We start from the raw sequence: 25,342 nt of genomic DNA, 5'->3' as shown, positions 1-25,342 counted from the left end.
GTTTTTACGCACACTAGCTTGATACTTTGTGTAGGTCTTCATGTTACTTTGAGCTATGTACGTTTATCGTATGTTTCAATGTATTGATGAAAGGTGAAATTGTTGGCAGTCTCTTTTCTGGCAATTGTGACTCCAATGAGTGTACGAATGTACAGTAATTAACGGTTAAAATAAGCACCTGTAAAGCGGAGTGATATATGTGAGGTGAAAAGTCCAAGAGCTGGTGTACTCTACTGTATTTCAGCACTCATGGAATGCCTCTTATCCAATCAAATGGCAATGTCGGAACTAGCTGTTATATAATAGCCATCAAACCGGCTAGGAGATGTCTCGCATCGCAGCCAACGTCGTTCCAGAATACATTTTTGTAGTTGCTTTTCTTACCAAAGTACACTTTATAATATCTTTATTTAATAAAGTCATCAACAGTAATTTTGTGCTTTTACATGAAATAGTCGGAGCGTATATGAGACTATTGGCAATTAGTTGTATAGTTCAAAATGATGAGACAAAAGTGACGTACAATGAGTCGTGACTGGTCTGTGATTCATTGGGCATGTTGCCACCTAGCGGCCAGGGCGTGTAACAACACAAATACACCTAAAAACCGCACTGTAAACCCCTAAATTGTTTTCTGTTTGTGCATTAGAGCAGACATTCGGTGTTGTGTGGCAACAAAGAGATAATTAATTGCCTGTAACCAGCATTACTTGTCATATACATGTGTGTGTTTGTGTATGTGTATGTATGTGCATGTGAATGTGTGGTTGTGTGTGTGTGTGTGTATGTGCGTGTGTGTATGTGTTTGTGTTTCATGGAGTTGGAGGAAGATATACCCAGATGAGAGCTGCTCATTAATATAGAACCGGGGACGACCCTGAACATACGTAGTCCTGCAGGCAAGACGACCAAATACAAAAAAAACCTCATTGAACTTAAAAACACGAGGAATGGATTGATTTATAGATTGATTGATATAAATAAAATAAACATATACTAAATAGCACACTTCCTACATGGATGGGTATGGCTTCAGTGTGTGTGTGTGTGTGTGTGTGTAACTTATCTGTTTATACGAGATACTGTAATTTTTATAATATCGCACATTTTACTTTTTAAAGTACTTTTATAGTGTAACATTTGATATGTATAGATATTTTGTATTTAACGGTTAATACTTATTATTATTATTACTATTATTATTATTATTATTATTATTATTATTATTATTATTATTATTATTATTATTATATTTACCTTACGTTTTCTTTTATAACGCTGTTTATTTTATTGTTCACCTGCTTTGGCAATGCAAATGTATATTTCTCATGCCAATAAAGCTTTTTTGAATTGAATCGAATTGAATTGAGAGAGAGTGAGTGAGAGTTAGAGAGACAGAGAGATATAGAGAGAGAAAGCGAGAGAGAGAGCGAGGGCGAGAGAGAGAGAGAGAGAGAGAGAGATAAAGATAAAAAGAGAGAGAGGGCGAGAGCATGCGGGAGAGAGATAAAGACAGAGGGGGAGCTCTTGGGATTCCTACAGGTCAGCCTAGATTTGCCCCCTGGTGACAGGGCGGATCAGGATCAAAGACTGGCAAGGGCGGTTTCTGCCTGTCCGGCCTCAGCCCCGCCCCTTTCCTTCGCCCCACACCACTCCATTCAGTAACAGTAACACACACTCACAGTGGGGGAGAAGTCCTCCCTGTACAGGACTCACAGGATCAATGCTTCCTTTATGTGGAGATGACTCTTCAGTTTCTGTTTACCTCCCTGGGCTGGGCTGGGCTGGCCTGGGGAGAACCAATCATCATCCAGGAACAGGGGTGTCTAGTACCACCCCATTGGTCGGTCTCCACGAACCAATGGGGTGGGACCGGGACATGTCTTGTGATATGAGTCATGAGGGGGAGGGTTGGGGGGCACTCAGGGCAATGTGTACAACTGGATTAATGTCATCCAGCCGAACCACTGTTGAGGAAATTCACGGACTTTTTCCAAAGCGACTTTGCAGGACCGCAAAAAAAAAGAGTCAAGACTCACTTGTTCAGCTAGACTCTGCTTAGCCTCCCCCCCCACCTCCTTTAACGCACTTGTTATATGTTGTAGGTCCTGTGATTTAGTATAGCCATAGTAATTAGCATTTTGCATCATCTTATCTTAGCTATCAATTGTTAGTGTTCGGCACTTGTTTCTATGAACCTTACTGTACCGACACAGCGATTTATTGTTGTTTCTCTTTCTTCTGAAAAATGTACCTATTGTAAGTCGTTTTGGTGAAAAGTGGCTGCTAAATGCCCTGAATGTAAAAGACAAAGCGGACTTGTTCAGGGATGAATGCAGTCACCGAGGATTGAACACAGATCAGCAGGGAGTCAAACAAGCATGACCACCATAGGCTAGAAAGAAAAACGACATTACCCAAGGGGCAACACACAGATAATCCTGCAACCCAAACAAGACTCAGATCTTAATGCAATCCATCATCACTGCATCATTTAATTAGTATTAATTCCCACCATCTGTCCATCCATCCCCCCCACCCCCCGATTTCCACCCATCTGTCATGTCCTTCAAAGCATGCATCGGTCGTTCTTTTGTCATCCATTCATTCATGCGTCAATCCATTCATCCATCCATCCACCATGCTACTATCTATCCAGCCCCCCGTCTATAAATCTGTCCGTCCTTTCTCTCATTCAGCCAGGCACATTGCATTAGGTATGAACCTTAAATAGAACAGAGGACACTCCGACACGAACCAACCCAGCTTAGAGGACACAGCACCCACGTGCTGAGTCACGAGCGCTGACAGCTCGGTTGATGCACGGGGGGCCACGTGACGCGGGTGCCTCGTAACGACCCGACGTCCCGGCTGCGGTTTCCCCTAGCAACCGGTATCATCCGAGTTCGGGATTTAATTAGAACGATTGCGATTGTTTTAAGGGATGATGGTTAAGAGATAAACAAATGTCCCATGTTGTAAGCAGACATTCCTGTTTGTCGGTGACAATCTGTCCCTAGGGCGTGTTCTTCAGTCCCACACGTCACTCTCACAACTAAACAAACAAACAAACAAACAAACAAACAAACAAACACACAAACACAAAGATCATATGGCCGTCGGTGTCTGTTTGACTTAATCCCCAAACAGAGCTTGTCCTGATGACCTACTTCGGACCAAGGCCCACCAGAACATTCGTCATATCTCCGATCGAAAATATTCAGCAAACACAGACAGGACACGAGGTATGACGCCGTGTTCCCCGGTGCCTCGCGCCGGTACCATCCCATCCCTGCCCGCGCCCCCCCCCCCCCCCCCTCCATGGACCTATTAAAGAGATCCCATCCCTCCCGCCGGCCCCCTGTATGGTGGGATGGAAAGCGAGACACACAGGCCCCGCCCACTGTACGCTCGGAGCCTTGGAGGAGGGTAGGCCCCGCCCACTGTGCGCTCGGAGCCAGGGATCCATCGGGACACCCGGGTTACACCGCCCCCCCGTCCGGCCCCGTGCGTCCCTACGTCACCGAGCGGCGGCGGCTTCCCCTGTGAGTGGATTCAAACGCTCCACACCAGAGACCCATCCTCACGCAGCAGCACGAGCAGGTCAGCAGCGGGCACGCAAGGAAAACACCGCCGCGGGACACGAGCCACGTCCTTACTGTCCGAGGTAAGCCGTGATGTGGCGCTCGATCAGTCGACGTGTGTGTGTAGGAACGCCGCTGAGTCTGTGTGTGTCTTTGTGTGTGTGTGTGTGTGTGTGTGTGTGTGTGTGTGTGTGTGTGTGTGTGTGTGTGTGTGTTTTCTCCCGATCGCGTGCCCTCACATCACAAAGAAACACTTTGCGCGCGATGCGACCGTTGTGTCTCCTTGACGACAGGATCCCGTCCTCGGCCGCAGTCGCCACGGAGTCTAGTAGTAGTTAAATATTTTAAAAGGATGTATCCCCGTGTCCCGTGTCCTGCAGACGTGACCACATTGGCTAACCCAATACAGGCGAGGTTTAGCCAACTCTAAATTATTGATCTTATTTGGTGGGACACCGAAGAAGGGCTCGAGAGGCCCCGCGGGTCGGCCGGATTCAACCGGTCTTCAGCCCGCGAACAGAACACACACACACACACACACACACACACACACAGCGCATCTGTCTTCATCCTGGGACCGCGGGCTATGATGATGATGATGAAGAGTCCCACCGCGTCGCATCAGTGTTGAATGTGTCTGATGATGTAGCCCACCACTCCACACCAGTCCTCCCACTTACCGGAGCAGAGGCGATCCGTTTTCTGTTATGGTCCGTGTCTGTGGTGGATCTCTTGGGCTAGCTAGACGAGTGGGGATGTTATATGTGTGTGTGTGTGTGTGTGTGTGTGTGTGTGTGTGTGTGTGTGTGTGTGTGTGTGTGTGTGTGTGTGTGTGTGCGCGCGCGCGTGTTTGTGCGTGTTATTCTACTTGTTAGCTGATCAAGATTAAGAAGTGAAGAACAGATGTGAACCGGAGATTTCAATGTTTTCTTAATTTTTAACCCCAAAATGTGACAGAATGTCACTAGAGGAAGAATCGTCCACAACGTGCAACCTGCCTGACCGTTGCATTTCCAGTACAGTATTCGCAACATACGAAAAGTACCTGACGTTTTAAGAAACGTGACTTTAGTTTACGACCCTTATCCTTGCTGGAACTGCGCATGCGCAGTGGAGTCGCGCCCTCTTCGTTTACGATGTGCTTATCGCACCGCTCAAAGTGTCAGACGCTCTGATCAAAACAGAGTGTACTCTGATCAGCTTAGGAATGATGAGTACGGTCTTCTTGAAAAAAGGGTTTCACTTTAACCCCATCTCCATGTTATCTCCAAAGCACTCGAGTCACTGTGTAGCCTACATGCGAGGTTTACGGTTGTTTTAAAACGGTCCAAGATGTGTATTGCTGCCCCCCCTGCACTTGTGTTTACTATTATGCCCTCAGATGCAAGTCTCTGTGGTGTCAACAGTCTGGTCCATTCACTTTGTCGCGATGGAAAACTGAAAAGCTGCAGTGACGTTGTAACGTGATTATTACACACAGCCAGCATGTGTTTACCCATCATTTAATTTAAACTTAAAAAAAAAATAGTGAAGTCCATTAATGTTTTGGTGCCTTCACGGACGTGATGCCAGCAAAACATTGATTGACTTTACATTTTTTAGGGGCATTGTATTTCATTCCTTATTTTTCCCTCCTAAAACTCTCATATAACAAACACACTTGTGGTTTGCCTGCTTCAAACGACCAGAAATGTAACTAATATCAGTAATGTTAGACGTTAACCTTAATATATTTTGTTCAGGCATTCTCTCTCCCCCCCTGCCCCTTTATCCATTCTCTTATCTTTATTAAAAAAAAGCTACAGCCTGCTTAACAGAGGAAGCAGAGGATTCTGGGTTTTGGACTCTTTTGCTGTTTCCAAGATTTCAGTTTTGATTTGTTGCCATGTAAACTTGTAATTCACTTATTGTTGCTGTTCTAAAAACAGCTTATAGTTTGTTACTAGTTTGTATACTGTTAAAACCACATACCAGAGCCTGCTTAACAGAGGCAGCAGAGGAATCTGGGATTTGGAGTGTTTTAGCTGCTTCTGAGATTTCAGTTTTGGGCAATGCCATGCAAACATGTAATTCACTAATTGAGGTTGTTCTACAACCAGCTACTGGTATGTTACTAGTGTGCGTGCCTGTGTGAGCCATAGGATTTCTTGTGCAGCCTCTTCACCTCAAACAAACTGTAATTATCTTTCTGTCGTCATCCAATTTGTAATAATATAATATATAACTTTATCAACCCTGTTTATACATTAATAATGCCTCCACATTTCCATATGCTTATTGACCAACTTTCTTTTTAACTTGTTGACAAATCCATCAAAACTTTTGTCATTGGATTAATTAAGTTTTCGCCCGAGAAAGTCTTGGAGAATCGGTAACCCTATCGCATCTCTGACCTCAAATCAAAGATGAGAATTTCTGAAGATCCCATTATACATAAAACCCCTACGCAGACGATCTAATCATTAACAGAGTCATTAGTTCAGCACCATCAAAGCAAGGCTGGATGGAAATCCAGACTTTAAAGGCCGTACACCTTTCGATGTGCCTTTGAGCACATCAAAGAACGGAGGCCTATACAATCGAAGCGTGGTGTTTATGTATTTTCACACAGGACCCCCTGCCTCGCGGTGTTTATGTTCAGGATAACCCACTAGTCTAGCGGGCCCCTCGTATCAGGACCGCATTGTTTCTAACCTGGCCCTTTGAGTCTACCGGGGGGTCGTTTGTTCTCTTGGGACAGGCGTGGCTGTGTTTACGGCAGGGGCCACCACTACACCCTGGTCGACGGGTGGGTGGGGTACAGAGGATCTGAGGCCGATTGTTCGGGCCCCGAGTGCACTTTGACCCGCGGTAACCACGGGAGAACCGAAACAACGTTTTTCCCATTGGGTTACCTAAGAGCCGTGAGCTCTTAGATTGACCTTGACCTCTGAGAATGTGTGGTAGTGGGGGGTGGGGGGGACTGTACGACTGTTTTCGCTGGGGTTACAACATTGCTGTGTAGCCCTAAGAATGTATACAGTACATTAACATTCAGGGCATTCAGCTGACGCTTTTATCAGAAGCTCCTTACAATAAGTACTTGTCAGAAGAAAGAGAAATAATATAGCGCTGTCTGTTAAGTAAGGATGCGCATAGAACCAAGTGCCAAGCACTTACAATGGCTAGGTTAATGGCTAGGATATTATGCTACACACTAAGTACTATTATTAAGTGCAAGGACAACATACTACAAGTGCGTAAGAGGGGTGCGTGTGTGGGGGTGATGGGTGGGTGGGGGTAAGGGGGGAGTCTATGCAGAGTCGAGGTGAAACTGAACAAGTGAGACTTGAGTCTTTGGGACAACATTAAGGCTGCCAGTTCAGTTTGAATGTTATACTCTGACATGGACGTGCCGCCTTTATCTAACTCAGTAGCCAACAGGGTCACCGGTAACAGACTCTTTCACACACTGTCTGGAGGTCTAATCAGATCTCACCCGTCTGACCCGTAGTAAAGCTAAGCCCTGACACAACGGTGTTGGTATTGTGTGTCACTGTCCACATAGTGGAAGAGTTTGACCCGATCCAAGCAGAAGTAGTGTGTTGTGTTTAGTGCGAGCCAAACAGGAGAAACATGTGTGTCGCCCCCCTTTACGGACTGATGCTGTGAGGGAAAAGGCCAGCACATTCACACCAAGCATCTCAGGATTCAGCCCAAGACAACAGGGCCCCTTCAGACCCCAGTGGGCGATGGGAAAATATTCTCATGTGTTTATTTACTCCGACTCACTCACTCGCTCGCCCACTCGCTCACATGCTCGTCATTCACACAGTGTCTGAACATGCAGTGTAATCCTGGGTAATATAGTGCTAGGTATGTATGTTGTAATTAATGTAGTCGGCACCCCACCCAGAACCGGTAGGGATAGCTGGGCTGGCCCTCTGCCATCCAGCCAGGAGCAAATGGACATCTGTGAACTCCCACGTTTTAACGTCCGGTGGTGGAGTTGTTTGAACATTACAGCGCTCTTAAACACGCTGGGGGTCATCATGACACAGGTGCTCATGAACTGAAGTAGAAAGGTCATTGGATATCATCGGTAGCGTTTGACAATGTCGCTGAAGCCACTTCCTGTCGATTTGGCCACTGTTTTCAGATTTTACAGCAAGTATTTTTTTTAATTTTCGTTTTCGCTTCAGAGTAAATTGTAAGTTATCTGCTAAGTCTTCTCAGCAGGGGCTTTTTAATAACATCAGGCTGTGTCCTGGACCGACATACAAGCACATGGCCTCTTGTTCAGCTGGATGCCTAATAACTAACTAATAACAATATGATTTGCAATATTAATAGAAGTGGTTTTCAGCCCCCCCCCCCCCCCCCCCCCCCCCCGGACAGATTCAATGTAAATCCCAAATACTGTTGGTAAAATCTAAATGTTGTCAACTTCCATTTCATGTTCAAACACAAGTTTGATTATTCAAATTCAATTATTCAGATACTACAGAGGCATAACATGACGGTTATTCAGCTCCTGTTTAATGATTCAACCGTCCCAAGAACATCACCCCACGGACATAGCTCCCTGATACGAGCAAGCCCAGACACACACAATCACAGCGCACACAACACGTCCTCAGAGCACTAAGAAAACTCTAGCCAAGTTCTCCCTCCAGGCTGAAACCCAGCACTGCGGGGCTCTGAGCGCCCCCTGTGAGTGCACGCTAAACCTGAGATCCCTCATCCCTCATCCCTCCACCCACCAGCCTCAACCCTCCACCCTCCAGCACGGAGGCAGTCTACCTGGCGGCCTTCCAACACCATTGACCTTGGGGCGCTCAGGGCCACTGCCTCCCCTACTTCCTGCTTCCCTTCACTTGTTCCTTCTTTCTATCGCTCTTTCTTTCTTCTTTTCCCCCCTTCCTCTCACTCTTTTCATTTTCTACTCTTTTCACCCCTGTTGTGTACTTGGTTTTCTTTCTTCCCGTGTTTTATTTTTAATGCTTCGCCCGTGTGACTCGAGAGTTGATGAACATGGTGGAACACCGCGCTCCTCGGATCACGGTACCGTTTAAACGTTGTCCTATTCTCGTGCCGCTCCGAGGCTGAGATTATGTTTGTTGTTTTATTTTTGGATTCCCCATGGTCGCAACAAGAGCCCTCCCCAAGATCTGGGCGTCTTCTTGAGACCGGGGAGCCGGGCTAATTCGATTAGTATTATTGAATTAGCTTCCAGTGGTACGTCGCTGTGTGCGTGTGTCATTACACACATGAAACAGAAAGTTCAGTCTCGCTGGGTTTGAAACAAATGCATTTTGTCGATGGTTGTCGACGATGGTATATCAAACTGCTTTCTTGTCGGTTTGAACTGGAGTAAAGCTTTTATTGGTACATCAAGGGCGGACACGTTGAATAACACAAACGTTTCTCAATGGATTTCATTGGGCCTATGGATTACGTTTGAGAACACACTCTGTTTACCAATGATTGGGAGATATCACTCGTTATGACTAACTGTAAATCAGACCAAATAATCCCTGTGTAAATAGCCAGTAGCTAAGGGAGGTACTGGTAGTGGCCTGTGATTGGCTAAGAGGGGGCAAATTGGCAGAGTTACCACAGGTACGGGTGGTTCTCTATTGTGTCAGCTGTTCTTTTAAATATTTGGTCAAGGTGACCCCTAATTCGTTACCTTAAGTTAATATTTGCCCTTTCATTACATAGCTTACATAGCATAGAAATTGTAATTAATTACAATTTCATAAATATTTGCTAATGAGTAGGGGGATGGGAGGGAGGTATTTTCATTATATTCAATATCAATATCAACATTTGCTTAACTGTTTTTGTACAGTTAAGTCGCATTCATTTCAATGCTTTCCCTTCAAACGGTCAATCTGTTGACCGCCAATCTGTTGGGATGCGAGCCAAACAAAAGTCCTTCTACTGGGAATGTTCATTACCTTGTGTCCCCATAGCTACCAAACCAGTCTCCTCCTGACCACATAACACTAAATAAGGAGACGTTTCTTTGCCTTGTTTTGAATCAACCTGACCTTTTGGTTTCCATTCTACTCCTTCACGCTTCTTTGCCCCGAGCGACTTTCTCCCGGTGAGTTATGTTCTCACGGGGCAGGTAGGGGGCTGGCGTCTCGCCCAGTGAGGCCTAGCGGTACGCTGTGGACATCAGGGATTTAGGAACAACAACCATCAGGGGCCTAGTCTTTGGGCAGCAGAGGAGCAGCTCAGGAGGTAGAGCGGGTTGGCTACTAGTAACCGTAAGGTTGCTAGTTTGATCCCCGGCTCCTCGTAGCGGAGTGTCGAGGTTTCCCTGAGCGAGACGCCTCACCCTGACTGCTCCCGACGAGCTGGCTGTCGCCCTGCGTGGTTGACACCGCCGTCGGTGTGTGAATGTGTGAATAAATGGGTGAATGTTAGGCAGTATTGTAAGGCGCTTTGAGTGGCCACTGGTTCGAAAAGCGCTGTATAAATGTAGTCCATCTACCCTCAACTAGCCTCCACCCCGTTTGTGCTTCTCGTCACAAACACACGGCGTTATAAAACCAGCCAAGCAGACAGTGTCTTCACCATGAAGTGCAGCGTCATCACGGTGGATAAAACCAGCCCTAAAACATCTCCTCCCCTTGTGCTGAGCCTCTGCTGGTGCCCAGCCAATAATCAGATTATCCTGGGATTAGAACCTACTGTATATCCCCCCCGGAGGGAGGGAGGCGAGCTGACGGGGTGGGGGGGGGGGGGGGGGGGAGACGGTAAGCCCTCTCTGATTTATAGAGCGCAATGCATGGAAAATACACAGTAGGAGAGCGAGGAAAGTGTTTTTCTCGACGCTGGACACGGGTTCTAGGAATGTGATGTAAACAATTCCCCCCCGAGCGCCTGACTCGACTGGAGGGCGTTGCGCAAGAGGTGCACTGCTTACTAGGGCGGGGGGATTGGGCCTCAGGAGGACCCCTGCTGGGGGTTTGGTGGGAAGGGGGACGGGGACGGGGGGGGCATGTAGGGGCCCGTCCTGTTTACACCATGCATACTGAAGTATCGCTTGTGTTATTAAGGCCCCTTTGTTATGTTATGGACACCCAAAGGAATGGGTGTATAATGTTCCATACTGTTCTCCGGAAACGACTGTAAAAATCTAAACATACAGATGATGATGATGGGGGGGGGGGGGGGGGGGGGGGGGGGGGGGGGGGGGGTGTATGAGATATTGTAAAAAGGAAGAAAAGCTATTGTCAGTGCTTGCACAGCTGATTGTAATTTAAATCGATTAATCGATTAGAAATATTCCCATCATATCTTCAGATTTTAAACAGAATAGGTTTCGTCTTTATGTTACAATTTTAGTACAGCTCTTATGTGGTATGCATTGTCTTAACGTTTGTGTGCGTGTGTAAGTGTGTGTGTGTGATCGCGTGTGTGTGCGTGTGTGTGTGTGTGTGCGTGTATGCATGTGTTTAAAACCTGATATCTGGTGAGTGGATGAAGGGTACAGACATGATTTATTAATGACCGGGGCTTTTCATTTTTTTTCGTCCCTTGCTTTTCTGAAACCCATTTTCATCAAGTGAAGAGAGTGAAACCTCTCAAGCATATGTGTATATATAGGTGTGTCTGCTGAGGGACCGTTTTTCACTGTCAGCTAGACGTAGCCTACAGTGAGATAATGGAAAAAGCACATGTAGAACTGTATATGTGACTAGCAAAAAACATGTTCTCTTGTGGTTGCCCAGCTGTGATATCGAAGACCTAACCAAACAGCAAAATAGATTCATACGTTGACTAATTTCGTACTCGTGCTAGTTTCATGTTAACAGGAAGTGATTGTGACACGCATCTCCAACACCTTTCACCCTTCACCGATCACTACACTCACACCTGTTTCGTTAGTGTGACTGTGAATATTGTCTTTAAAGGAGTCACAGGGTGTCTAGTGCACACAACATCATCACTACAGCCTCCCTCCCTCCAGAGTCACAGAGATGCTCAAATGATTTGAGCTGGCACTTCATGCACTCACCTATTCTAATTGTATGTTGTACGTCCTGGCACTTAAAAATAGTGCTTTGTGTATCGTGTAGCATCTTATCCTAGGTATCTTTGTTGTATACAGGGAAGCGGTAAACCTATCAATTGTAAGTGCTTTGCACATTTTTGTTGCGTTTCGCTGCTGTTTTCTTCACGGTTCTCCTCTTAACGAGACCCTTTACTGTTATGGTGGTGTTACCCTTGTATTTGAATCGATTATGGGCGTAACTAGTTCTGTCGGGACACTCTAGTCATGCACCCCCTATCAGATGACGACTAACCACCACCACCAACACCACCACCACCTTCTTGCTTCTACTCTGTTAATGGGGTGGGATACCTGATGGACCCCATAGGGGATTGTATAGTGTCCCCTGTCGACAAATGTTTGTATTCTGTATCTGACATCTATGTGATAGGCCTTAAACCCTACAGCTTGGAAAAGAGTGTATCCCCTATTTAATGCAAAAAATGCCTATGACATGATTGACATGATGATTCCTGACAGAACTGCTTATGACGGGGCATTTGTTTGCTTTATGCCTCAATCATCACAAACTCGATACATGCGCGCCGTCCCCTAAAGGTCAACACAAAAGTATTGTTTCCCCTCAAGCTTTTATTGGTCCTGCACACTTACTCCTGGACTCTCGTAGTCCCTCCCTGTGTGAGTTCACCGACGGACATGTGCCGGGAGATTAGGCTCGGAGGAAAGTGGGTAAAAAAGCAATACGAGGAGGATTAGGAAGGCGAAAATAATGTGATTAGCCCCCAGCTTCCAACTTCCAACTGTGTGTGTGTGTGTGTGTGTGTGTGTGTGTGTGTGTGTGTGTGTGTGTGTGTGTGTGTGTGTGTGTCTGCTTTTCCTTTCTAAGCCAAGTCTCAGTATAGCGGCGTTAAAAGCACAATTATCGCTCTCGGCTTTGCTGAACACATGGTTGTTCTGTTTGCTTTGTAAACAGTAGCACCTGATTTGGACCCCCACCCCTATCCTACCCCACCCCTCCCTCTATCGCTGCTTCAATCCCCTCCTACTTTTCCACTACTCTGCCTCGGGGAAGGAGATAACGGTGTGTGTGTGTGTGTGTGCATGGAGGTGGGTTGTTCAAATCACCTGGGCCTCTTTTTGGTTGAGCCAAGAAGTGGGCGGGGCAACACCTGGTCACCCAGGTAAAACGAGTGTTGACCTTATTTAGTGTGGATACTTTGGAAGGTTAACACAGAAGACAGGGGTTTGTGTGTGTGCGCGCCTGTGTTTGTTTATGCGCATGTGTGTGAATGTGTGTATATGCGTGTGCGTGCATGTGTGTGTGTGTGTGTGTGGTATGTTTGCACGTGCCTTCTCTTGTTCCGGCTGGGCTGGTATGTCCTTCTCCTCGGGCAGGTCACATTGGAGCTAGGTCCCGCCCCCCTTCCCAGTCAAACGTCCTACCTTTCCACTCCAGGTCCCACACCACCACCGCTCCGTCAATAAGGGTCTGGTTCTCTGCCAACGGCGAATGTTCCTAACAAGCAAATAGCGCGACCAACCAGCCAATAGCAAGACCAGCCAGCCAATAGCTCGACCAGCCAGCCAATAGCGCGACCAAGCGGCCAATAGCGCGACCAGCCAGCCAATAGCGCAACCAGACCAACCAGCCAATAGGGCGACCAACCAGCCAATAGCGCGACCAGCCAGCCAATAGCGCGACCAACCAGCCAATAGCGCGACCAGCCAGCCAATAGCGCGACCAACCAGCCAATCGCGCCACCAACCAGCCAATAGCGTTCCCAGCCAGCCAATAGCGCGACCAGCCAGCCAATAGCGCAACAAACCAGCCAATAGCGCGACCAACCGGCCAATACAGGACCAACCGGCCAATAGCGCAACCAACCAGCCAATAGCGCGACAAACCAGCCAATAGCGCGACCAACCAGCCAATAGCGCGACCAACCGGCCAATAGCGCGACCAACCAGCCAATAGCACGACAAACCAGCCAATAGCGCAACAAACCAGCCAATAGCGCGACCAACCGGCCAATAGCGCCACCAACCGGCCAATAGCGCGACCAACCGGCCAATAGCGCGACCAACCGGCCAATAGCGCGACAAACCAGCCAATAGCGCGACAAACCGGCCAATAGCGCGACCAACCGGCCAATAGCGCGACCAACCGGCCAGTAGCGCAACAAACCAGCCAATAGCGCCACCAACCAGCCAATCGCGTGACCTTGCTTCTTCTTCTTCTCCTTGTTTGCAGTGAGCAGCGATCGCCCCACCCTCCACGCCCGCCCACCCACCCCCCCCTGTCCCTCTGTCCAGAGCCAGGTCTGCGATGCCCCCCCCGGCGAAGGCTGTGGCCGCCGTGGAGCCCCCCGATGGAGGCTGGGGCTGGGCGGTGGTCCTGGGAGCCTTCATCTCCATCGGCTTTAGCTACGCCTTCCCCAAAGCCACCACCGTCTTCTTCAAGGACATCCAGAAGATCTTCGGGACGTCCTACAGCCAGACAGCCTGGATCTCCTCCATCATGCTGGCCGTCATGTACGCCGGAGGTAAGCCCCCCCCCCCCACCCGACTGGTGGTTAGGTTTGGTGAATCTCTCTCTCTTTCTCTATCTCTCTCTCTCTCTCTCTCTCTCTCTCTCTCTCTCTCTCTCTCTCTCTCTCTCTCTCTTTCTCTCTCTCTCTCTCTCTCTCTCTCTCTGACTACCTCTATCACACACACACACACACACACACACACACATAATCATGATACATTAATATAAATACTGCTATTCGATTTTTTTATGGAAATAAAAAATGATTTTTCGAGTGACCCCTCAGATGACATCTTAATTTTTCTGACGTCAACTAGGTTGACGTCATTTGGGTCATATTGAGAAGCGTCCAATTTCGTCGTTTAGGTCGGAGATCATGCTAAACACAAACATCCCCATTGTGCTTCGGGAAACGCTGAAAGCAGTATGTTTAAACAAAACCACAAGCCAATATTCGGCACAATTTAAATCATTATGTTTGTGTAATGTCCAAGAAATGTACAGAAGTAAACATGCCAAAGGCCATAGGGTTGAAGGTCAATTTAAAACATAATAAGGCACAAAGAGGCAGTTATCTGCTTAAATGAAGAGAGAGAAACGGCCAACCAGGACGGAATATTTAGAAAATTGCATCTTTTCACACCCAATTTCTGATCTTTTATTTGAGTTAAGAAAGTTGGCTGACTACTAAAGCTGATGCCAAAATTGGAAGGTCACCATTTTGACCTTGACTCAATGCCAAAAATCCGAACTTCAGATTGTACAAGTTGTTGCCAAGGGCAACTTGAAGCTTAATAATCTTAATAATAACAAGTACTAAACTATTACTTGTTTTATGTTTTTGATGCACCCTTCAGACATGTTTTATTATTGTCTGAAGGGTGCATCAACACTTCCCTTAGAAGCTTTGACAAAATATATCCAAATGCTTTGGTTTACTGCCGGTGCACATACAGTATATGAACCTCTAAAGGCTCTTGAACAACACTATAGTGTTTCACAGAGGTGCTCAAAGCTATAGAAGTGTAAAACAAATACTGAACAATTTGAAGGACATGGCAGGCGCTTTCTAAACTTCTCTTCAGCAAACTTACCCACAGCTCTCTGCCCTGAACAGCCATCCATCTTATTAACTGGGGGTATCTTTTGTTCCACTTTTATGACTGATATGTCAACGCTGTTGATCCATATAATTATTTAGGTAAGCGGGTATAATTACTCAGGTATTATAACTCAGGTACTCTGTTATAATAACTAGACTCATGAGTCTGCCCTGACTCATATGGACGTTATCGTCGTAGTTAACCCAGGGGTTCCTTAAGACTGGAATTACCTCGGCCCCAAGGGAAATCCGCAACATATGCTCATTACCGTGTCTGAAAAGAGTGAGGTGATCACGATGTCTCAATGCAAACTGTTCATCAATGCAGCCTCTGCCTGTGCAGCCTTAAAACTCATTCCCCATCAAATTAAGCCACAAAGAACCGCCAGCTCATCGGGAGCAGTTAGGGTGACGTGTCTTGCTCAGGGAAACCTCGACTCTAGGAGGAGCTGGGGATCGAACTAGCAACCTTCAGGTTACAACTTGTCAACCCGCTCTACCTCTTGAGCCACTGCTGCCTTACTTTAGAAAATGTTATGGCCATCCCACTTGGTCCCATGCAACCAGCCACATATGGCTTGTGACCCAGAGGTTGAGAACCACTGGTCTTTCTACTGTTTAAACGCACCGTCCTGCTTCCAGGATACGAGAGAGAGACGGTTCATTTCCGAGACGGTATGACCGGTACGGCCCCTCAGCTGGAGTGACGAGCAAATATTGACCCAAGGGTTAATTTAAGGCTTGTCAACCATTACACCGGTTCTCCCGCCTTGTTCTCCCGACTGGGCAAGGGGTTCAGATGTGACGTTACTACTCGTTTAGTTTAAATAATAATTAATATCCATAACAAACAATACACATTGAGAACCGATAACCCCCTGAGCCGTCCCATCTCCCGTTTGCATTGCTAATATATTTGCTTCGCTATCGGTGTTCCGCTCAAAAGAGGGGTTCAGGACTGCGTACCTTGAGAGAGCTACTCTGGGTTAATATGCTAAGTAGGCTTTGTCCCAGTGCAGCTGTTCTTAACCTGAGCAATGCCTTCGTTCCAGATCCCCGGTTGATCTTTTTGACTTTGTGTCAGGAGAGCAGGAGAGTACAATGAGGTCCTATTTATTTACATTTGCATTGCCAAATATTTGCATTGCGAAATATGTTAACCATTTTGCCCCTCTGATCTCTAGATCAAAAAATGTTGCCGGCAGACCTTTTATTAAAGCAAACACTTATGCCCAAAAAGCATGGCTCTGTCGGGAAGTACGTGAAGGAATGTTTCGGAATTTGAACACCGAAAATTAGGCTTCAGACCTTATTTAGACATACATTCCTGTTTAGGGAGCATGGCTCGGTTAAAACAATAGATTCCCGTTTTCTTGTGTCACACTGCAAGGATTGAGGCTTGATTTGTCTTTGTAGGATCTCAGCTTTATGTCACAGCGCTAAGATGCATTTTGTGTTGCTTTTGTTTGGCTATGACCTCCCCAAACACCTGTCCACCCTCTCGACCTGGTTAGATTAGCCCAATAAAAGAATGTGGCTGTGACGCTGCCAGAAAAAGACATAGTAGAAATAGTTTCCACAGTCAGTGACCCTAACCCTGTGAGGAACAAAGCAGCAACGCTATGACCACACATCTAGTGACAATGGCCTCACTGTCAATCAAAGACGGTGACTTCTGCTTTGGAACGCGTTGAAAGAGTTAGGGGAATATTAAAAAGGGTCAGGGGTAACCCTAACCCTCAGGGCCCTTTCCTCATGGCTAACCCTTTGTTTTTTTTTAATTTATTACTGTTCATTTTTGGTGGTTTTAAAAGCGAGAAAGGTCATCTCAGTGTAGTGTGCCAACATGTCACACACACAGGGAGTGTGTGAGCGGTTTGATATTTGACTACGCTCCCTAAATCTGTGAAGGCTGGGTTGCACGTGGCGGCGGTGGTTACGTCACGTGTAGAGACGGGGATATCCCTGAGCTGCGTTATCTTCTGTGTTATCGTGAACCGACTGCAGAAGCCCGGAGCGCAACGGGCTCAACGGGCTGGGAGCGCACACTCGAGGGCGCACGACTTCATGACACGCTCAGACGCGACAAGGCAATGAATGGAATGGGAAACTCACAAAATAAGAACACCAAAGAATAAGAAAACAAAAGAATAAGACAAAATAAGAAGAACACAAAGTAAGAACACAAAATAAGAAGAACTGAAAATAAAAACACAAAATAAGAAGAAGACAAAATAAGAACACAAAATAAGAACACAAAATAAGAACTTGTGGGGGGACGGATTTGGATGCATGTCTGTGTCTCAAGTGCTTCGTTCCGTTTACTAAACACATCACCCAAAGGGTCATGGAAAGATATGGGAAAACATAATGTGTCATTCCCGTTTTGGAAGCGGAACGTGGTATATTTAGCTTGGCTGGCGTTTGGTCCGTACTGTAATGATGACCGTGAGGGGGTGGGGTGTCTGTATATGTGTGTGTGGGGGGGAGGGGGGGTCTCGCGTTAATGCACTGGCTCAGGGGCTACCCGTCTCGGCCAATCAGGGCCCTCGAGATCCGCAGAGAATGCTGATCACAGCCCTGTATGCTAATAAGCTGAACTTGTTTCCTCAAGGACAAACTACAAAGGAAAAAAGGGAGGGGGGGAATTCACGCGGGGGGGAAATGTCAGATGACCTCTTTTGCTCGTCAAGGTTTTTTTTTTTTTTTAAAGACACAATGACTGACAGAACCACAATAACGTGCCTTGCTTAATGACTTTATTTTCTTGTGTCCTGAATTTGAAGTTTTTACAGTTCCCAGACACTAGTCTCTTTATAAATATTGAGCAGTGTGTGAATTGACATTTATTAAGATATATACTGCCGTTTCTTATATTTATGAAATATTTAAGTTTTTCTCATAATCAAAAGGGCTAATCAAGTTGAAAAAGTAGTAACCATTCCAATAGAGGTACCATTATTAACTTGTGTTATATATATAATATATATTGCTTGTTATATAAATTGTGTTGTATGCATTAAATTGTTGTGTAATATAACTTATTATTATTATTATTATTATGATACATACGATAGATATTGTGTGTTATATCTATCTATAAAATATATCCCATCTATGTAATATATGTTATATTGTGTGTTTTCCTCCCAGGGCCCATCAGCAGTATCCTGGTGAATAAGTACGGCTGCAGGCCCATCATGATCATGGGCGGCTTCCTTTCCTCCATCGGCATGATCTCCGCCTCCTTCTGCAACAACATCGTCCAGCTGTACATCTGCATCGGGGTCATCGGAGGTGAGGCCCCACGCCGGGCATAAGCCCGCTTACCGGTCACCCGCTAAGCACCGGCTTCTGAGAACACCGTTATAAATAGACAAAGGGCTAGTAGCCGTCGCTTGCCGTTGTTGTCATGTCCCTGGTTCACGGTGGTGGAAACGATCTAGCTGTTAGTGGGGGGCATAGGTCGTTTTCGTTAGCCTCATAATCGCCAAAGTCGTATTTTAAATTTTCGGGAAAACTGAAAAAAAAAATATTTTTGGCAAACAACGCATAGGATGTTTTTATTTTTTATGTACTGTACCGCTCAGTTCGACCAGATGCAGCCAACAATTAGATATAGCCAATGAGGCACAGTGTTAGGGGAGCAGAGTTGGGCAATTTGGCACAAATATGACTGAGGCAGTTATGCTATTAGGCTAAGGAAACGGCATTAGTAGCATCTGAATAATTGTTGTTTTTATTCATGTTTAACTTAGCTAAATTAAATATAGATTTTTGAATGATTTAGCTGTTGGTTATAACCAAGGTCATAGGTCATAGGGTAGAAGCATTCGAATGATAAAGTGTTGCATCGCTATTCAGGTTTTGGCCTGGTCTTCAAGGCATAGGTCATGGGTCAAAGGTCATAGGGTCACATACCTGTTTTAACCATAAATGTGTTCGTCCTTCAGGTCTGGGCCTGGCCTTCAACCTCCAGCCCGCGCTGACGATGATCGGCAAGTACTTCTTCAAGAAGCGTCCCATCGCCAACGGCATGGCCATGGCTGGCAGCCCGGTGTTCCTCAGCACGCTGGCCCCCTTCAACCAGTACCTCTTCAACGCCTTCGGCTGGCGCGGCAGCTTCCTCATTCTGGGGGGCATCCTGCTCAATTGCTGCGTGGCGGGGGCCCTCATGAGGCCCCTGGCCCCCCCCCCCGGGGCCAAGAAGGACGAGGAGCTGGCCCCCGCCGCCCTCGCCGACGGCCCGAAGCCGGAGAAGCTGAGCGTCTGGGAGACGGTGAACCAGTACCTGGACCTGTCGCTCTTCAAGCACCGCGGCTTCCTCATCTACCTGTCGGGCAACGTCATCATGTTCCTGGGCTTCTTCTCGCCCATCGTCTTCCTGGCCGCCTACGCCAAGGACATGGGCGTGGACGAGTACTCGGCCGCCTTCCTGCTCTCCATCCTGGCCTTCGTGGACATGTTCGCCCGGCCCACCATGGGGCTGCTGGCCAACTCGCGCTGGATCCGCCCGCGCATCCAGTACTTCTTCTGCTTCGCCGTGCTGTACAACGGCGTGTGCCACATCCTGTGCCCGCTGGTCAGCGACTACACGGGCCTGGTGGTGTACGCCGTGTTCTTCGGGTTTGCGTTTGGCATGGTGAGCTCGGTGCTGTTCGAGACCCTCATGGACCTGGTGGGGGCGCCTCGCTTCTCCAGCGCGGTGGGGCTCACCACCATCGTGGAGTGCTGCCCCGTGCTGCTCGGACCCCCGCTGGCAGGTAATGGACCAGTCAAGTGTTGTTGTTAGGTGTTGAACTCAACGTTTGAAAACGGGTTTTTTGCAATATAGTTCCTTAAAAGGTGACGTGTTATACCGCCAGGTGTGAGTGTGATAAGCCGTTGCAAGCCGTTTTAAAAAGTCTGCCTCTGCTGACATTACAAGTGGGCGTGTCCACCTAGATGTGTGCTGGATAGCAAAGGTTGCTAATCTATCTGTCATACATCTAGGTGGACACGCCCAGATGGGATGTCAGAAGAGGCAGATTTTTAAAAGGTCTTGTAGCGGCTAATTACACTCACACCTGGTGATATAATATCTAACCTTTAAGCAGTTGTTCGGATCTCAAACTATAACTATCATCTTACTATAATATAATATCTAATATATGTGTTATATTGTGGTGTGTGCTGTTTTTGTCTGGGTTTGGTTTATCTTGGCGTCCATTCATCACGTTGCTGGCTGCTTGACCTTTTTAAAAGTGGCCTGGAATGCTCCAAACCTTTTGTTTTATTCGTAGGATTAGCAAGAGAAATTGCGTAATATAAAAATACAATAGTCAGAGTATAGCGAAGGCATTTATATCGTCCTGACCACAAACAACAAACATTATTCAGATTGAAAAATATTATTCTCTGTTTGTTTTTAATTTATAGTTTAGTGTTTGTTTGAGCCAAGGGGATGAACATTTCCATCACGCATAAAACCAATAGGCTTGTGACTAAATTTAATTTGTTCCTTTATTTTAATTAAAAGTTGCACAGATTAGTTTTTGACCCAACTTTTCGCTTTCTTCCAGGCAAACTGGTGGACCTCACAAAAAGCTACAAGCAGATGTACTTCTGCTGTGGCGTGTTGGTCATCATCGCGGCCATCTGGCTCTTCATCGGCAACTTTATCAACTACAGACTGCTGGAGCGCGAGCGCAAGCAGGCCGACTCGTACAAAAGGACTGAGACGGACGACCCCGACGCCGCCGTGCAGTACCGGAAGGGCTCCGAAGGAGGCGACAAAGCCACCGCCGAGCTGGCCAAGAAGGACGGCAAAGACGGGGAGGCCGTGCAGCGGGAGACCAACATCTAGTCGGATCCGTTGGTTCTGACACTGTGACCTCCTCGCTTCCACCACCAACAACAACAACAACAATAGCACCAGACACCGCCACAACTCCCAAAGCACACCACGCTCCGATCTGCTTGTGGAGTTCGGAAGCGAGAAAGTACAGAGCGGCTCCGAACCCGGGCTTCTTTGGAAGTCTTATCGTCAGAACTCCTCCAATACTAACTGCCAAAGTAACAACTGTTTTTATAAGATGTTGGTGAGGACTCACCGTAACCGTCGTCGTTTTTTGTCGTCCATAATTCCAGCCTCGCGTACTCCCGGAGTATCACCATGGAGACATCGTTGACGCGTGTAAAACAGGGTCTCGGCGTTGAGACTTGAAAAACCAGGGTTCTTGTGTTTGAATCGTCTTGACAACAGTGATATAATGTTGTTTTGTTTGTTTGTTCAATGTATCAATCCTACGCTGTGGTTCCCATGGGAACAGTTAACCATGCGAAGTCGTCCACTTCCTTCCAGGGCCCTACATTTCACTGATCCGTTTCTGGAGATCAGCCAAAAAGGTGAAAAAGAGTCATGTTACTACATGTATGTAATTATGACTCAAATTGTTAACTTCAAATTGCTAACTAATGTAGTGGGAGCCAGACTGCGTGTGATGGTCGAAGCCACCACTGTCAATCCCTGGTGAGGTCCTTTTAGCACGACAGCCCGCCCTTATCAATATATTATCATGATCTTCATCTGGCAAAATATTTTCCGCTGCTTAACCGATTACGCTAATTTAAAAATAAATCCACTGCTAAATGGCGACAAGGAGTCAAATAATGAGCGAAGCCCTAAAGAAAAAACAGATGGGTTCACAGATGAATGTTTTGTTGAGGAAAGAATGTCGTAAAGAATGTTAAATTTGTGCTGTTTATCACCTGCTGCGTATTGAAAAATGCAGGCCACATATGCTGCACCAAAGTCAACAAAATCAAGAGGCTGCATTTCTTTCCAGAAACATCTTGAGGGATACATTTCATTAATTTGAATGTACTCCATCTTTCTGGAGCTTAAGAAGTGAGAATGCAGCAATGACAAAATTGTCATGTACTGTTCTTTGACCAAACATGGAGCCATAAACAACACAATGTTGTTTTAAGCACTTCTACAGGGAAATGCATATCTCCCAGCATGCAAGGTTATTCTGAAGAATAACAGAAATAAATACAGAATATATATTCTGGAGGTGTTCTGCCTTAACCGTAATGATTAAATGCCGTGAGGTTGTGCAAGCGCAGGTGCAAGCTCAAGGTGCAGAGTATTGCACCATAAAGGAACGATGAGCCTTTTGTTGACAACGCCATACATGCTGCGGTGTGGTGGTGTGTCGTTGCATTTTGCTGTTGTGGTGCGTCGTTGGTATTTATCGTAACAAAATCATAGAATATTTTTGTACAAAAAACGACAAAAAAAGAAAAACAAATAACTTCTATTTGTTTTGAGACAGGATCTGGGCTGTTTGTGAAGAATTTTAACCCAACTAACAACTCGCATTAACTTTAAAACGTTGTTCCTATCAAATAAACCCCTACTAACATTCATGCTATTCTGGATGTAAAGGAATATTAAGGAATGCCATTGTCTGTGATATATACTATAGTAATTTAATTAATGCAAAACAATGAATAGATTGAAATGTATGCTCAAAAGTGTGTCATGAATTTGATCCAACATTGGTCGTCAAATGTCATACTTGATTGAAGAAGCCATTAGCAGTGTTGTGAATCTGGAGAAACTGGAAGGATTTTTCTGATCAAAATAATTTCTCTCTAACTCTGTCCCGATTTAGTTGTTGCTTTATAGGAAATACTTGAAATTTCTATTTTAATTAAGTTTCTACTGATCTCGTTTAATTGAAGGGTTAATTGTTATGTGCTCATGAAAATAAACATTAGATTCAGAAAAAATAACAATCATTTCAATATTAGTTTTAATTGACTGGACTCCTGAAAGGGTGGACAATTAAATCAGCACTCAAATCACATGTTCATCTTGTAAACATCTATCTTCCTACAATGTATGACTAATTAGAAAGAAATTCATATTTGTTTGCTTTGTCACAGCTCTGTGGTTGGTGATTAGGGTATTTATGGATCTGCTTGTGCGTCTACAGGGAAGATGCACAAGCAGATGCGTCATCTGTCTACAGGGAATCTACTATTATTCACAGAGAACACTGTGGACAATGAAGTGGCATCATAAGCCCCACCACCCTGTGTTGCTCTAGAATACAACTCTGTCCGGGCAACCGATTCAAACTATGAGGTGTTGTTTTTTTTAATGTTTGTTTGTTTGCTGGGTTATTTTGTTCTGGATTTTGCTTTTCTCACCTGATAAACCTGTACAACAAACAACATTAGAATGAAGCACTTTTTCATTGCACTTTTTTTGTGGCGCTGGGTTATGTACAAACTAGAATCCTCCCTATGCAAACATACACGTTGTAGTTGCCTTGTGTCCTGCTCATTGTGTGAGGTCCCAGCCTTGACCAAACTCGTCACCGTGACCACACCGTTGTGAAGCTGTTGTCGGTGTTTTAGAAACTTTGAAACAACTCTGAGAAGACTCGTTGTCTGATGTCAATGCATAGGACAGCAAACAGTCTGTGATATTGACAAAAGTATTGACGTTTGACCTGTCCTAAGAGTTTGTTACCTATTCCCGTTCAAAACGAGGTTTAATAACACATATGGGCATATTGTCGTTTCACTTTGAATAGACACGTTGATGAGTTCAATACTAATCACCAGATAATTCATTACCTAGTATGAATTTTATCGCTCAAATATGTGTCACATGCTAAAATTGTATTGGTATAACTTGTATGTTATGTCACGTTGGGTGTGCACATAGTTGTTAATAAAACTATATCACACAGGCACTCTCACCTGTTTATTTCAAATATTAATGTTTATATAAGGGTAAATGAATTGTGTCGGGACCAAATTTTGTTGTGCCAGACGTAGTAAACACTTAGTATGTTATCGCACATGTATTCCTGTAAAGAGCCTTATAAACTTGATCACTTAGTATCCACCAAACAGTGCTCACTATTTGCTTGTGTGTTTCATTGAACTTTCTTTCTTTCATTTGCTCACACGTTCATAACATTGTTGACGTTGATGGGAACAAAGCAAACACTCGATTTGGTTTCAGATTGCTGGGCAGTTTAAGGTCAAGAGGATTGTATCCCTGAATATGAGCAGACCGGTGCTTTTCTAGCCCCTGCATGGCTCGATAAAAACAGTATTACCTAATTTAATTTCTTATATCAATAGTTCCCTTTGTTTTGTCCTTGTCTTAGAAACAGGTCAAGATGGAGTTTAGATCAACCAAATTGATGCACAATTGGTTACGCTGCTAATTACAGGTCATGAACCCTGTCAGTTATTCTTAAATTATGAATCCGTAAGTCTTTGGTTGTGAAGAAACCGTGCCTTAATGAAATGAACATTTGAAAACCAGTGTTTTGCAATAGTTTCTTAAGCTGTTGTTCAGAGGTCTAACAAACTACAATCATCTTAATATAATAATAATATATATATATGCATATACATATTGTATTTAATCTATATCTATATCTAATATATAACATCACTCTATTATTACTCCTTCTGTAGATTTGTTTAGACACCTATGACAGGGTAGCATCAAAGTAATTTACTAGACTATGTTCATTTTTTTTTCCACAAATATGAAATAAATAAATAGTATGCTACTATACTATGTAAAATTACTTTTTCATTGTTGAAACCCTAGCACTCATTTGTGCGTACTACTAACACGGTGGCAATAAGACGTTTTAAATGGCATTCAATAGAATCAAGTCGACAGATGAATAACGTAGGCACACATCTTGTCTCTTTTAACCGGTTAGATGATGAGATAAATAAATGTTATTTAAAGGCAGAAAACCGCCAGCTGTCAACCATCAAGCGTTAACACTAAACTTGTTTTCTAAGCCATGCGGTTTACTTTGAACTGAGAACAATTTGTGTGTGTGTGTGTGTGTTTGTGTGTGTGTGCGTAAATATAATAATCCCCCCCAAAAAATATCAATCAAAGCGTCGCCCTATCATCTATTTACCTTGATGACGGAGCCGTTTATAACATTACGCTTTAGGATGTTACTCAGTGTTTGATACGGAACGCGGCCCTCATCCAGCCCCATGTTGGTTGGTAAGCAGCCCGTCAACGCGGCGGTAGTCTACGGACCCCCAGGCTGAGTTACCGGCTAGATTTT

The 25,342-nt window shown here is 45.4% G+C and overlaps 1 protein-coding gene across 2 annotated transcripts; it reads left to right on the top strand.

The window, feature by feature from the left end:
- The first annotated feature begins 3,542 nt into the window (after positions 1 to 3,542).
- On the top strand, positions 3,543 to 23,980 carry LOC307074973 (monocarboxylate transporter 2). 2 transcript variants are annotated; one of them, XM_079735420.1, is made up of 5 exons: positions 3,543 to 3,667; positions 13,847 to 14,138; positions 18,381 to 18,524; positions 19,181 to 19,990; positions 20,789 to 23,980. In XM_079735420.1, the coding sequence occupies exons 2-5, from the start codon at positions 13,922 to 13,924 to the stop codon at positions 21,070 to 21,072; spliced, it is 1,455 nt and encodes a 484-aa protein (XP_079591546.1). In that variant the 5' UTR covers positions 3,543 to 3,667; positions 13,847 to 13,921; the 3' UTR covers positions 21,073 to 23,980. The 2 variants fall into 2 exon arrangements, with proteins under 2 accessions (XP_079591546.1, XP_079591547.1); XM_079735421.1 differs by having other exon boundaries at positions 3,556 to 3,667; positions 13,909 to 14,138.
- The last annotated feature ends 1,362 nt before the right edge of the window (positions 23,981 to 25,342 follow it).

Source organism: Pollachius pollachius, assembly GCF_949987615.1.
Source record: "Pollachius pollachius genome assembly, chromosome: 4".
Taxonomy (NCBI): Eukaryota; Metazoa; Chordata; class Actinopteri; order Gadiformes; family Gadidae; genus Pollachius; species Pollachius pollachius.
This window is presented reverse-complemented; position numbering and strand designations above follow the sequence as displayed.

Bases quoted from the DNA above. Each gene is read 5' to 3' on its own strand.
- LOC307074973 (XM_079735420.1), top strand. From the start codon at position 13,922: ATGCCCCCCCCGGCGAAGGCTGTGGCCGCCGTGGAGCCCCCCGATGGA. The intron at 14,139-18,380 runs GTAAGCCCCCCC...TTTTCCTCCCAG, and splicing joins GGCCGTCATGTACGCCGGAG to GGCCCATCAGCAGTATCCTG. The intron at 19,991-20,788 runs GTAATGGACCAG...GCTTTCTTCCAG, and splicing joins GCTCGGACCCCCGCTGGCAG to GCAAACTGGTGGACCTCACA.